General features: G+C 43.3%; 2 protein-coding genes across 2 annotated transcripts in view; one reads left to right on the top strand and one right to left on the bottom strand.

The window, feature by feature from the left end:
* Positions 1-10056, bottom strand: part of ANAPC1 (anaphase promoting complex subunit 1) — a 763513-nt gene extending 753457 nt beyond the window's left edge. Inside the window, exon 1 of the mRNA XM_086926883.1 lies at positions 9624-10056. Coding sequence (XP_086783009.1) covers positions 9624-9854 — 231 coding nt within the window. The 5' untranslated portion in view covers positions 9855-10056. The remainder of the gene's footprint in view (positions 1-9623) is intronic.
* A 495-nt stretch (positions 10057-10551) lies between these two features.
* LOC147708120 (splicing factor 3B subunit 5) lies at positions 10552-11307 on the top strand. Its single transcript, XM_086926882.1, has one exon. It carries the CDS (start codon positions 10651-10653, stop codon positions 10909-10911), a length of 261 nt encoding a protein of 86 aa, XP_086783008.1. The 5' UTR covers positions 10552-10650; the 3' UTR covers positions 10912-11307.
* Positions 11308-15204: the final 3897 nt, after the last annotated feature.

Raw genomic sequence — 15204 nt, 5'->3', positions numbered from 1 at the left:
CATCCACCCCCCCACCCATACATCCACCATGTCACCCACACATCCACCATTCCACCCATCACTCCACCCATACATCCACCACTACACCCATGCATCTATTCACCCACATGGCAACATAACGGACGTCTGGTGGCCGGCTCCAGCCGACATCCCTCGCTCTCCCTCTAGCTGCCTCTGTCTCCCTCGCTCTCCCTCTGTCTCCCTCGCTCTCTCTCTCACTCTGCCTCCCTCGCTCTTCCTCTGTCTCCCTCGCTCTCCCTCTGTTTCCCTCGCTCTCCCTCACTCTGCCTCCCTCGCTCTCCCTCTGTCTGCCTGTCTCCCTCCCTCGCTCTCCCTCTGTCTACATGTCTCCCTCCCTCACTCTCCCTCGCGCTGCCTCCTTCGCTCTCGCTCTGTCAGCCTCTGTCTCCCTCCCTCGCTCCCCCTCTGTCTGCCTGTCTCCCTCCCTCGCTCTCCCTCTGTCTATCTGTCTCTGTCTACTTCCTCCCTCCCTCCCTCTCCCTCTTCATCTCACCCTGCATGTGTGTGCCCGGGCTGACACAGCTTCTGGGCACACACACACTCAGCCAGCCGCACCCGAGCACTTCACACCTCTTTAAGAGACCATTTGCATGCTAATGAGCTTTGTTCAGCTCTTAGGCCCCTGCAGCCCCACTCTGACGGAAATCGCCCGCCCTCACAGAGAGTCTCTACATCGCGCTGCCGCAGGGACAAAGGAACGGGCACAAAGGGAAGATCAGAGTGGATCGCGCGCCCCCCCTGGGATGATGCCGGGCCCCCCCCACAGTTTGAAGAACCCTGCTCTAGCGTGTGCAGGAATCCTGATTATGGACTCGTTTGTCTTTTAGAGTTTCGGGCGGCCGCCAGACTGTAAGTTAAATTTTACGTTCATGCACGTTTGGGTGTTGAACTGAGGGAGAGATTTTCAGCTTACCCAGCGTTATTTATTTATTCACAGAACGACCTATGAGGCGTTTTGGTCTTGTGTAAGTACTTTACACCAAATACGTTTTACTCAGTAGTGCACTCATGGTATATGGGTTAACTTACTCTTAAGTGTATGCATCAACAAGGTAGAACTTTGAACTTTCCTGGTATTTTAGTAACGTAGTCCTGCTGGCACTAGTCACGTGGTCCTTTCTTTGGCACATTTGTAGAGATGTGTTGGTTTACACGCACTTGGTGGTTGTTTGACGGTGCATGCCACACTTAGTCATGTCTTAGTGTAGTGTTTTGTCACTTTGTTCTCTGTATTGAGCTGCATTAAATCTCCGTGTACCCTAGGGTTTCACTGATGTTGTTATGTTGTTATGTTTGTATTAGATACCTCTGTGCAACTCTTTCTGTCCTGAAGATGGTCCTACTGATCTTTTTGACCAACATGGACCGAAACGTCGACGCCTAAACACCTTTTATACAACCATACTGTATAATTCACTTGAAACAATATTTGTGAATTAGGCTGCATATGTAATAATGTGCATGTGGTCCCTTTATTGTGTCCACACTATGTGGTAAAGGTGTTTGTTTGCCACCATATGATTTGTGATATATGGTTTTGGTGGTCTAATGTTGCCAGATTTCTGATTTCTGGATAAAATTGAAAAATACAAAAAAATCAATGACTGAGAATCAAAAAATAAATATATATTTTTGATACTACTCATTATTGTCGTTTCTGAAACCCCTCGGTTACCTTTGCTAATTGAGTGATCATAATTATGACACTGATAAATGTGAAATTAATATTGTGAATGATTCCTACCTGGACATTTAGCTTATATGGTTCACTGGATATGGCGCAGTTTGCATTTCCCAGCTGGCAAACAGTTCTTTGGGCCCAGCTGACCAAGACGTCTGGGTCAATAGGGGGGTCAATGACTCTTTAGTTTGGTAATCAAGCCCAAGGATTTTAAGAGTGGACTGAATATGTCCAGTAGCTTATCTTGGCAACCGCACGAAGCCCGATCTATACCCGTCTAATGATCCTTACAGTCTTTTTTCAGATAAGTTACTACGATAGTGTCTACCTTTGGGGTGTCACTGACCTCGTCTGGAATGTCTGGGGCACTGGGATCACAGCCGCGCTCCGACAGTCTTGTTGAACCCTTGCTGGATGTGTGATTGCACATAATCCACCACTTCTTGTGGCAGGAGCCACACAGTAGACCTCGGGTGGATGATATCACTAGGTTCAAAGTTCCTGCACATTAATGTGGTGTGTATTGCGTTTGCGCTTACTGGGGCCTGCTCCTTTGTCTAAGCTCTGAAATTAAGCAGAGCTTGTGTCATTCTGCCTCGTATCGGGAATTGCGGGAACAGGTGGAGTGCTATAATTGTGATTCTTTGCCTGTCAATCCGCTAACTTCTCAAAATCCGCAGTGTTTGGCCCTTAGGGTTTTTTGCTAAGGACTTGGCTTGAGGAGCAGACTGGCTATTCCCAATCTGCAAGGGGGGGGTGGAATGCAATCTTACTCCACTGCATACCCATACCCACAGAGGTGTCATTTTAGAGGTTCAATAGCCCTCACAAGGGCTTTGTTCAGAGAATGATGTACCCTAGCATCAAGAGAGTCCATCAGGTCCTGCTCCAAAGACCCCACAGGGTCATCATAATAAAAGCCTGCCATATTATCATAATACTCCAACATCCTTAATATCTGACCAGCAGAGATACAAGAGCCTCACGAGGTTAATAAGGACCAATGGGCAGTAGGAGGAACAGGCCAATCCACCAATCAGGCGCTAATCAGGGAGAATAAACAGGTAGCACCCCAGAAGTAGGTCAAGTCTTGCCACATGGTGTGGTTGTATTACAATTAAGTGTGGAGGGAGGACCAGATAGAACTCTAGGCAGAGCCTATGCAAAAAAAATTCTAACACTGGGCGAGAGAGCCAACCCACCAGGGTGTAAAATAGGAGCCAAAAACAAAGGGCAGAGGCAAACACCAACAAAAGCGTCTCACTGTGTTCAAACATGCCCGCAATAGCTGGAATTGACAATCCGATCTGTCACATGCCCTGGTCCCCTTCTTCCTTTTCACAGAATCAAAAGATGCAAGGGTGACACGCCACCCTGCCGGGAGGGTAAACACTCTTTCACCTGCACAGTTCATGCATCGAACGTACCGAACATTGAGTAAATGTGGTGATGATAGCCAACCACAAAATAAAATTTCAAATATGCACATGAACAGTGTCACAGTAACACAACAGCATAAACTGCTAAGTACATTCGAAATATTACACACAATAACTAAAGCAAGGGAAACAACAGTAAGTAATAAAAATGACTAAGATAAAAGGAGTACACTTAACTGGTTGTGAAGCAGCAAGTAAAGAGGAAGCGGGTTTGCTGTAAGAAGGCTATATTGGCTTGGGCTCTGTGGTTGCTCATGTGACTATGAAGTGGTCATGGGAAATGTAGTGTTGTAAAAAGTTTTATAGGATTGACTACTGGAAAATAGAGTAAAGAAAGAGAAGCATAATTGGAGCCTACGATCCTGAAATAGAATTATGAGGAAGCACCATGAACATCGAGAAGCGACTGGGAAGTCATCTGAGAACTTTAAGCTTCAATGGAGTGTTTTCAGGATCTCTGTCTGAAATTATTTCAGATTTCCTCTTGTCAAGATATCATGGTCAGTACTGTTTATAGCTTAGATACATCTACAACATATTTTATTCTTTACTGTGAGACAGCTCTAACCTAGTCTCTTGTGCGTTGTACTGGATGTTCTCTAATATGTTCTTACATTTTATGCACATTACTTTTGATATACACCTTTTATTTAAATCGGCAAAATAGGCAAAGAAAGATATACTTCTACTACTTTGACATCAACGTTGTACAAAACAGATAACTTCTAACTGTGTAGCTATCATGTATATGACATGGTGTCTATTCAGCATTCTGAAAACTGCGATAGCTTTTGATGCCATGAAATACAAAGAACCATGGACAATAATTCTATTATTTAAGAGTTTAGGCCAGCGGGCAAAAGAGTATTTGATCTTTTACCAGAAGTAGAGGCGGCACAAGTCATTTCGTAGAATAGGATGAATTTATTGAAGCAAAGGAAAGAACGAGGAAACAGTATGCTGAGGGGCCAAGTATTTTATTGGAAAGACAAGTTCTTTAAATACAAACAGAACATTGAAGAGTGTTGAAAAATATAAAGCTGTGCTTTGTAGATTAGCAGCTTCTTGTGGCTTTGAAAATTGTGTAGATGTTTATGAAAAAAACTATTTTTAAGACTGGTTTTCACGTAAAGTACAGGAAAGACTATTAACTTACAGCAATCAAGGCTTATTAGAATTGATAGATTGGGTTGTCTAAGCTCCTATAAAAAGAGTTCGCATAGTAAGAAGGGCATTCTGCAGTGAACAATGTGTTTGAATGGGTACCCATTTACCTCATCTACCCTACAGATAACGTTTATAAAGAAATGTGAGGAGATATGTTCCTAATTTCTACAGATGTGGTTTGAGCAACCACCTAGGCAACAACCCCACTTGCCCTGCAATATGTAAAATGTGTAATAATTATACAAAGACTTGCCACTTTCTTTTGGATTGTAAAGCAAGAAATGGGAGTTTGCAGATAAAGTAGTGATGATGTCTGGTTCAAGATTGTGAAGAAAGAGTGAACAACGTGGTATTCACAATAGAAATTGATAAGTGGATGGTCACTGAGACTAAGATAAATGGTCTGCTGTGTGAAGCACATAAAGATGTGTGTTTGAAAGTAATGCCACACACAGGTATTAAACCCTAAGCCTTTCAGAGTCCATGACATTGATGTGTTTGGTTATTTAGTCAGCCGATTGGAATGTTTGGGAAGGAAAAGGGAAAGGAAAATATATGTAGCTGTAATGGAGTAAGATATATTAGGCTGTAGGAATTTACCTAACTTTGTTTGCCTTGAAGGCCTGCTTCTGAAAATCATGTTGTTCTAGGAGACATTCCTGTTTACACTGTTGAAGATGATAGTCGAGTACCCTGAAAAATTCACAAATTGTGTTGGCAAAATAAAAGTGGTTGAACATTGCACTGAGTTAAAAGATAATGCTGCTCAAATAATTCATAATGTCAGACCACAAGCATGAACTGAAATTATCTTTAAAAAATTGCTGTATGTGCTTTATTCTGAAGGCATCGGAATGGGTTTCTCTAGTAGTTTTGACAAAAAAAAACGATCTATGGATTTGCGTCTCTGTGTGGACCTTTGCATACTCAATAAGAACATAATAGGTGACTTGCTAACCTAGGTAATGGTAAATGCTTATCCATTACAGACACGTATTCTGCAAATCAATATATTCCGTCTCCATCCCAGGATCTCACAACTTTTGTAACACCGTTGGAGCCTACAAATATTTACTCCTGTCTTTGGACTTTCTTTGGCGAACAGTGTATTTCAAAAGATGATTGATTATTTAGTAATTTTAGTAATATGCATTCCTTCCAAGGCTATATATATTTTAAGTTCTACAGAAAATCCCCTTGAGCATGTGGCAATTGTTGAGTGTGTTTTAAGGATCTTCACTGAGAGGGGCGGGGCAATCAGCTCAGAGAAATTAAAATTATTTACCCAAGAGATGGACTGCCGCGGCCATTCCATTACACCTTCCAGAATTTGACTAAATTGTTCAATTCAATAAAAAATAAATAAATAAATAAGTGTTATTTAGACACAATTCAGAAAACAACAACACCCTCTGATAAGGATGCATTACGTTCCTTCCTTGGACTTTGTGAATATTACGCTTGCTTTGTTTGAGGATATCCATAATACAAACTTTAAGACTCTTACTTAAGGGGAGGTCAAAATTGGAGTGGACACATAAAACAAATGAAGGATTTGAGGGTGTTAAGAAACATGTAAGTGAGGCTTACGCCATAAAATCTTACATGTATGTTGAGAAATGATTGGTTTTAGTTGATGCTCCCCTACACAGCTGAGGTACCGAGTTAGAACAGTGCTTCAAGGGACATGACCATACAGTATCTTTTGCATCCTGGACCTTGAAGGAACCACAACTGAACAACAGCACTTTCGGAAGGGAGGCCTCAGCTTGTGAGTGGACAGTTCAAAAGTTTAAAACATACTTAGGTGATTCTAACTTTTAAGTTTTTATCGGTAACAAACCTTTAGTTCATCTCCTGAAATGAGAATAGTTTAGGCAAAGGATCATCTTGTTTGGTGAGATTACTATATAAATTACAGGAGTATAATATAATATGATTACAAAATATGTTCAAGGTGGCAAGAACTTCACATCATTGGTAGACTTTGGAAGGGGGCTCTACAACTCGTGAGGCTTTTATTTGTGGATGATGCATCAATGGGTCTCCTTCCAATTTTTAACAAAACTAAAGGGCTGGCCCAGAATGCCACTAGTATGCTTAGACTCAGATGAACTAAATGATCATGAGTCAGCACTATAGCACCAACCGATGCAGCTAAACTGTGTAATAATGTGTATTCCAAGTCTGGGTCAAACTTGCAAAGACGAATCACTGCTGCAGGAAGTAATGCTCCAAGAAACACTCTCTCAATTGTTGTATACTTACACTCCATTCTGCATGGCAACAAGGGGCGGATTGGCACTGCAGGCATGGGCCGAAGGGCTGGTGTCCCAGTGCACTCTATGGGCCAGTTTTTTCCCCCTTTACCAGTCCACAAAGAGCACTATCAGGGAGAGGAAAGCAGCTTTGCTGTGCGGCCTTCAGCAATGCTCAGCTGAGTCCTCTCTTTGACCCCCTGCTCTGCCAAGCAATAATGCTGATGGGGGGGGTTGGAGATTGTGTGCCAGAATCGGCCTCCCAGGGGGGGCAGGTGTTGCTCAGGCCTATGAGCCATTTTCACCTCGGCCCCCCTGGGGCCCACGCAGCCCAGAAACAGTGCTTGCATTAGTCCTCGCCCACATCTTTTTTCAATCAGGGCATAGTGGGCGAGGAAGAATGGGTCTCACTATGGGGGCCAGGTGATGTGGGGAACTCGCACCAGCTTTACCTTAGCCTCCACACACCACCGCCATGGATGGCCCAGAAGCTGTGTTTTTGCTTTATCCCCTCTCCTGCCACACCACTGCCCTGAGGCAGTGAAGGGCTGAGTAATTTACAAATAGCTGGGGCCTCACTGTATTTCAGGTGCTCCTGCGCTGGAGGGATAATATTTTATGAGAAAAAGTCCTCGCTGTTTTTCAGGTGCTCCTGCGCTGGAGGGCTGGGGAATAATATTTTAAGAGAAAGGGGCCTTGCTGCTTTCAGGTGCTCCGGCGCTGGAGGGCTGGGGAATCAGTCAATCAGAATAACTTTATTTTGCCGACATGATGAAGGCATAAAAGTATACTACATGTATAAAAGGATAAAAGATAAAAACATTCCACATCCTTACAGTACGATAATTGTTAAAATACAATAGCTATACAATTTCAAAACATATGATAAAAATTCATACTTGATGAAGTTCATATTACAATTAATTGGATCTGCAGATTGAACGTCTCTTTTTTAGAGCAGTTAAAAGAAAGGATGCCACAGAGGAACAGATAAAGGGGTCAGACAATAGCTGTAAATAGTAAAAGGCCACACAACATTGTCTAAAATTAATTTTTCGCAAAACGGGGATGATAAACCTTTTCCTCTCATTATGGTAATGTTTACAAAAAAGCAAAAAATGCATATCATTCTGTATTGACTGATTATCACAAGTACAGAGTGGGAGATCGGAAGCAAAATAAACATTACCAGGGATACCCAACATTAGAGGAATATAGTTTCGACGGAATCTCACCAGGATGTACCTATGCTGTAGATTAGTTACAAAAGTTAGGTACGTTGATTTGTTTTTCAATTTGGGAGATACTCGGTACAGTTAGATATATCTTAACTGTTGACAACTTGGCGTTTAATATCTCCCTTCCAATCTGCATATTAGATAATAGCTGGGCTTTCAGATCGTTCTTAGAAATAGAACAGCAGCTTATAGGATCTAAAAAAAGGTGATGTAGCCCGTTAGCTTTTAAAGTAGATTCAACATATCGTAACCAGGTTATGTTACTCCACCATCAAGTTTCAGGACATCGCTTATAATATCTCTTGTCAGTGTGAGGGTCTCCTTTCACAATATTGAGTGCCATAGTAATATTGGCGCCAAAGAGATTTTATCAGAAATGTAGGGGGCTGGCATTTCCATATGGCATCTAAAGTTGATGCAAGACTTCGGTAATGAGAGTAACTTTTTAAAAAAATTATCTTCAATTGATTGGAGTTTTGTACATTCTCTGACTCCCCAGATGGCCGCTCCATAAGTGGTAGCAGACACCGTCTTTGCTTCATACACTGTTTTTATAACATCCAGAGGTTTTAGACTGTTTTTTTTTAATAAACTTAATTAAAGCCCCAATGTTCTTTTCCATCTGGGTCGCTCTATTTACAATCATGTTTTGCCAATTAATTTGCCCATCAAACATGATCCCTAAGTAATTAAAAGAGTCAACGACGCCCATTTTCCCCTGTTCAGTGACAATTTGGGGTTGTTTCTGTAATTTCGGACCGGCCACAAGGATAAAGGACTTCGAATAATTAACTTTCATATCCAGGGAGTTCATATATTGCGTGTAATCCAGCACTAAGTGACGCAGTGCATTACTAGTACGTCCTATGAGCACTGCGTCACCCGCATAAAGTAGTATAGGTATCGATTTGGAGTTTATATAAGGGGCATCTGGGGTGGACTCTCTCAAAGCAGCTTCTACATTATTAGTAAAGTGCGAATAGGAAAGGGGTTAGAACGCACCCCTGCCTAACACCTCTCATGATTTTAAAATGTCTAGTGCATTCACCATTCCTTCCATATTGGATGGGGAATCATTATTTAATAGAAAGGGGCCTCGCTGTTTTCAAGTGCTCCTGCGCTGGAGGGCAGGGGAATAATTTTTTCATAGAAAAGGGGCCTTGCTGTTTTCAGGTGATCATGCGCGGGAGGGCTGGAGAATCATTTTTTTAAGAGAAAGGGGTCTCACTGTTTTCAGATGCTTCTGCGCTGGAGGGCAGGGGGATATTTTTTTTAAGAGAAAGGGGCCTTGCTGTTTTCAGATGCTCCTGCGCTGGAGGGATGGGAATAATTTGGTAATAGAAAGGGGTCTGGCTGTTTTTCAGGTGCTCAGCTTGTAGGACATTGTCACCTTGGCCCTGTGTCCTTCCCAAGAACAATATCCTCCCACTTACATTCCTTGTGTGTTTCATTAAAGGGCACGCCCGCAAATGTGTGCCACGCCCCCCAAATGTGGGCCACTTTTTTCGTCAGTGCCCTGGCCAAATTGTGATTCCAATCTGACCCTGATGGCAACCTCACACAGAGACAATCATGTATTTGAACTAACTACTAACGTGCTCAAAACATCGGCCATGGGCCACTTTGAGAATGTTTTCAGCTACCAAGCTGCCCCTGGCAACCATTAAAGAATTGTAAAGTCTAATGTAGATACGAATTACAGCTGGCAGTGTTAGAATTATGTACATTAGACTACAAAACATCAGCAACCGGCCTGTATGAACTTGGGCAAGCAGTACCTCTGCCTGTATCTGATCTTGGGCACTTGGGAAACCAGTACCTTGCGCTTGTCGTGGATGGTGACTTCCTGCAGGGATCCCACCAGCCCAGCCGCTGCGCCGCCTCCGTCTGAAGATTGGCAGAGCTCAGAAGCTGGCTGAAGGCGGCGCGGCTGCAGGGTCAGAGCATTGGGGTGCTGTCGACTATGCTCTCGACCGGAGGGAAGGAACTCCTGCGGAGCACGCACTGTGATCATGCTGTCCCTGCCGCACTCATACAGGCTGCTCGACATGGGGCTCCGAGGAGGCGAGACACCGCGCCCCGCAACACACCCGCTACCGCTGCCGGGAACTGCCGCGCAGCATTCCTATCCGCTCCAACCGGGACACAACAGCCAGGAGGCGAGGATGCACTCTCAGCTACAGCATCAAGACAGCGACAGCACAGGCAGCCGCGGGAAATACGGATTGCACGAGCAACGTTGAAAGCGAAAACAGACTTAATCGGCCCTGCACGTTGTGTCACTGTGATCAAACGGGTCTCGTTCCAGTCTGTCTCCAAGTGGATTCGAACGTTGCAGAACGCGTGCTGGCAACTCATGTCTGTGCAATAAAGCGGACCTTTTGGTTTAGCTCATTAACAGCGCCATTGGATAAATAAAAAGTATTGTAGCCATTGAACGTTTTAATGCATTTAATAAACATACAAAAACGACGGCTTGACTACTTTATTGCAATTACGAAGGTGGCACCTGCCCTAATATTTTGAGTACATTATATAATTATGGGGATACACTGCTGTTGATTACACGATTATTGTGAACGTTGAAAGTTTTACGTTTTGAAAGTATTCATTGGTATGACGAGCCTTTACACAAGGCTCCTAGTTACCAATCAAAGATGGCCGCTGCATTTACGGAACGGAAGCTCTCGGCGCGGCCCAATCCCAGTTAGAGTCACCCGGATACACACATAGAATCCCGGAAATACCTGTTCTTTTACAAAGCGAACGCGAAATTACTACATTTCCGGTTGAAAGTGTGTTTGGTTACTCTCGTTGCTGATCGTTTCTCGGCCTCTTTCGCCGCGATGACTGACCGCTACACCATCCACAGCCAGCTGGAGCATCTGCAGTCCAAGTACATTGGCACTGGCCACGCCGACACCACCAAGTGGGAGTGGCTGGTGAACCAGCACCGGGACTCGTACTGCTCCTACATGGGTCACTTCGACTTGCTCAATTACTTCGCTGTGGCCGAGAATGAGAGCAAAGCTCGCGTACGTTTCAACCTTATGGAGAAGATGCTCCAACCCTGCGGGCCGCCCACTGACAAACCCGAGGAGGCCTAGAGTCGCCGGAGCGGTGGGAGCAGTGTGGACCTGTGCGACGTCACTCGTGGTGGAGAGCTGGTGCAAGCTGTAGGAGGTTTCATGTGCTTTGGCATGCGAGGATTGGGAGCAATGAGGGCATCGACTGACTCTTCCACAACTGCAACTACCAAGAAGGCCGTTACCGTGCCCTCGATGGATTCTGGTGAACCGACCATCTGATAAAAAGCCCCCATGCCACCCCAACCGAAATCTTCTCATGATACCTGTGCTCCTTTGAAGCATTATCAACGCGTCAAGCATGTCCGCCCAAATCACCGAAGAGTGTACTCATTAGAGAATGATTGTGTTCATCTGGCTTTTGCCCCCAACTCACTTTTTTAATTATTATTTTTAAATAAACAAATGTATCCTGTATGTAACGTGCCATGGTGTGTATTGCATTTTCAACATGAAACCGAAAGGCCCTGTAAATTCTTTAAACGCATGTTTACGCTTTTTAGGATCTCTCTCAGAATGAGGCGCATTTATGCTTGCAACGCAGTTGTGCTGCTAATTTCGGTTTCTGATGGTAACACGCGGTTACCTGTCTTTTCCTTGTATCTCCCTGCAACCGTATATCCTATTAAAGGATTGCGCGAACACCTTGGCACTTTCTAGAATGCAATTGAATTGAATAGCTCGGGAAAATGTACTTTTCAAAAAGCGTTTAGAACAGGATGTATTTTGCACGTCTGCTTATAGTTATAATTTGAGCTCGATATCCCCAAGTACTGTAGAGGAAATTAGGATTTCGTAATAAGATTTAAATATATGAGTAAAGAGGAAATTGTGGGCAAAATAGGGTTGGTGGCGTTTGAGTGGCACTATAAAGACACGAGAAACGTATCGTATTTACTTACTTTTAACATTAGTGAGGCGATTTGCAACTCGTTTTGATTAGGTGTGACCACTTTGCATTTAGAAGTAAGGCTTTTTAGGGACGTCATTTGAAGAGAGGAGATAGAGTAGGTGTCCTCAGCCTTTTCTTTAATAAGAGCTTCTTAAGTTCCTACGAATTTATACCGAGCTACTATTTTTTGTGTGGAAATAAAGATCACATCAGACAAGATTACATTAGTGGACACTCCATGCAGTATGACCCACAATGATCATCTCCATACATAAGGCAGGGTTGCTATCAGTAATGTGAAAAAGGGTTTATCAATTTGGACTGCCTCTACAAGGTTAATACATGAAAGCCATAGCTACACTGGCACCAATATAATATTAATGAGTCTCCACAATGCTTTATGGGTTATTCAAATATCTGCTCAATATATGTTTTAGAAACCTAACAGTTCTTCTCCACACATCAGGTTGTGAGATCTAAAAATACTCATCATTTCATCCCAACTACACACATTTTAATTTTGGGATCCATATATTAATTAAACCAAGCCAAACTGTCTAATTTAGTAAGTTGAGTTGTGCACAGCAGAGCTACTTACAGGTAGAGGAGAGCTACCAGTAGGTCACAAGCTACTCAGAGATACCCAAGTTAGAGTATGATGTGAATGGGAACTAGTTTCATTGGTGTTGTCTGAGTAGATGGCAAGGAAACACGCAGCACTGGAAGTCGTAGTGCAGTCTAGTTTACTTTTAAGTATAGGGTGCCTGGGGCACGTGTCTGGGTTACATTTTAGATATGTTGTACGCTGAGAAGAAGCTCATGGCATTGAAAACATAATTGATAGTTTGTCGCTCTGCTTTTGCAGACAATCGCACTGTTACAACATTGTTGAAATGTGCTTTGGTAGGTTAGAGGATGTGGCTTAATGGCTAGATCAGTCGACCTTGAAACTGGGAAAAAAGATTTGAGTCTCAGCAGGGGCGCTCAACATCCTGTGATTCGGGGCAAATCACTGAATCTCCCTGTGCCTAACAAAATGAATGTAAATGTACAGGAATTTATATAGCGCAAATCACAGCGGTTTCTAAGCTTGCTTAGGGAACCCGTCCTGGTATTCCCCTGTGAGATAACCCCTGCAGGGTGTCCGCAAGGTGAAAGCCAGGCATCCCTCCACGAGGGGCCGTTGTGGAGATTAAGCAAGCTATTACCCAGAGTCGCAGAGTGTGAACCCGTGAATAGAGTAGGCACCGGAGCGAGAATTGTCGAGTCCATGGACATTTTTAGGACTCAGACCCCGCCGAGCCAGGAATTGAACCCTGGCCCCGGGCTGACCTCTGCTTCCAGGTCTGCCTCCATAACAAAACGGGTGCTCACTTAAAGCGCTCTGATACCTTTGAGTCGAGTTTGCGCTATATAAAACTAATAAAAAGTGCTTGTGGAATCATTCAGAACCGTGACCAGTGGTAGAAATGGAGGGGGCCATCCAGTAAGCTTTCGCAGACCTCCATCTTGCTCGAGACCAGCACGGAGTGTAGTGTTTTACTGTCATTACACAGTTTCTGACTGTTGACTGGTGTCCGGTGGCAGTAGCTGTTGTTGTAGTGAAGGATTCCAAGCTTATAGTTGGGTTGAAGTTTATTCCAAGGTTATATTAGCACATTCAGGTAATTATTTGAAGTTTTGATTGGTATAGGAATTGGGGCACTATTGTTGCTATTCCTTTTATTGCTACCACAATGCATTTTCTTTAAAACAGAACTCATGATAAATTAAGAATATTTTGTGTTCACCTGGAAATCAAGTTGAATTGCATAGACTTCTAGTAGTGCAAAAGTACTGGAAATGTCTTGTCACTTATAACTATTAATGTAGTATAACATTCCTTTATTAAAGTATTGCACACTAACACACTAGGGGGAGGACAGCACAGGAACCACAATGCGTCTGCTCCGGCCAATAACTCTCTGCATATGACAGGTGCTCCTGGATCCGCTGGCATTTTAGATTGCCAGCTGATTACATCATAATAGGGGTGAATAGCAGAGGGTACTGAGTCCTATTGGGAAATGGATGCACATGCAGATACCTAAACAAATACCTACCATCACTATCCATCTCACCCCTTATACCTACACTAGAAAAACAAATATATACATTACCTATGGAAGCATTTTAAACCTACAAAATGAAAGAAGGATTCTCCTTTGGAAGGAAGAATTCTTCACAAGGTATTAAGCTAAACAATACAAAGGAGATGCTCCCATTCGAGGAGGAAACCTGTAAATATAAAAGTAAAATGCACCTTCATGAGGAAGGATACATCATGTATTGCAGTGCTGTGAAATGCAAAGAAGTTAAACTAGAGCCACACAGCACTGATCAGCAACACATGCATGAATAAATATGCATCATGAAAACAGTTAATCATTTACATAGTCCTTAAACCTACTAGTTTTAATGACAATACATCCTGTCCTGCTGGTACTACTACGTACATAATACATCCTGTCCTGCTGGTACTACTACGTACATGGGAGTCTTCTGTTCCACTATGTTGCACAGAACTACCTTTGTTAGGGCAACTTCAAAGTGCTACGCAGCTAAGGGAATCAGTCCTACTCCCCAGACTCCGGTTATCCACAGGTCATTGGGACTACCTTGGTTCCGGGCAACTTCAGAATCCTCATTAGTTACAGAATCATTTTCATCATCCATCCTCTCCACTCTAGTTGTACACACAGACATTCTTACCAGGCACTATCATACTATGGTTGTCCGCCCCTTCATTCATTACTTTTGGGTTCATCCTCATCATGTAACCACTCGAATCCCTGTTTATTGTTTTCCACCATTTGTTCCAGGAACCCACTATCATCTTGTGAACTATAGATATCTCTGCCCTCCCCCATGTTCTTGCATATGGAGAGCACGAACAGGCACCAGACCTTTCCATCTCTTAACAGTACAGGATTGCAATAAACTCTCAACTACCAAGAGATGAGTAAACCGACATTGGTTTTTCCAATTGAAACCACTTCTTTTCATTCTGTCCCCAATCCTGATTTGTAAGGCTTTAATCTTATGCCTCAAGTCATGTATGATTTCCATTTGTTCTGTTCTTTTACTAAGTTTTCTCTCACAGCATCCAGTGACCAATCTGCCCTTTTGGCAGTTTTCAGCCATCCTATGTTATCTTTGGACATGGGTGTTCTTCCCCCTTATCAACTCGCGGACTGGACGCAGTACTCTCATTGAGGATAATTCTGAATGCCCACACCATCTTGTGTAATTAACTTCTCTATAGTAGACTGTTTCTATTGGCTAGCTGTACAACACCCTTAATGACATAGTTAAACCTTCTACTGCTCAATTACTAGCAAGATGGTACATAGACGTTGTCTTGTGTGTACTGTCATTCCTTT

The sequence above is a fragment of the Lissotriton vulgaris genome, chromosome 6 (genome assembly GCF_964263255.1).
Source record: "Lissotriton vulgaris chromosome 6, aLisVul1.2, whole genome shotgun sequence".
NCBI lineage: Eukaryota > Metazoa > Chordata > Amphibia > Caudata > Salamandridae > Lissotriton > Lissotriton vulgaris.
Note: the sequence above shows the minus strand (reverse complement) of the source record. Positions and strands in the feature narration are given on the sequence as shown.

Coding starts and splice junctions, on each gene's coding strand:
- LOC147708120 (XM_086926882.1), top strand. CDS start 10,651: ATGACTGACCGCTACACCATCCACAGCCAGCTGGAGCATCTGCAGTCC.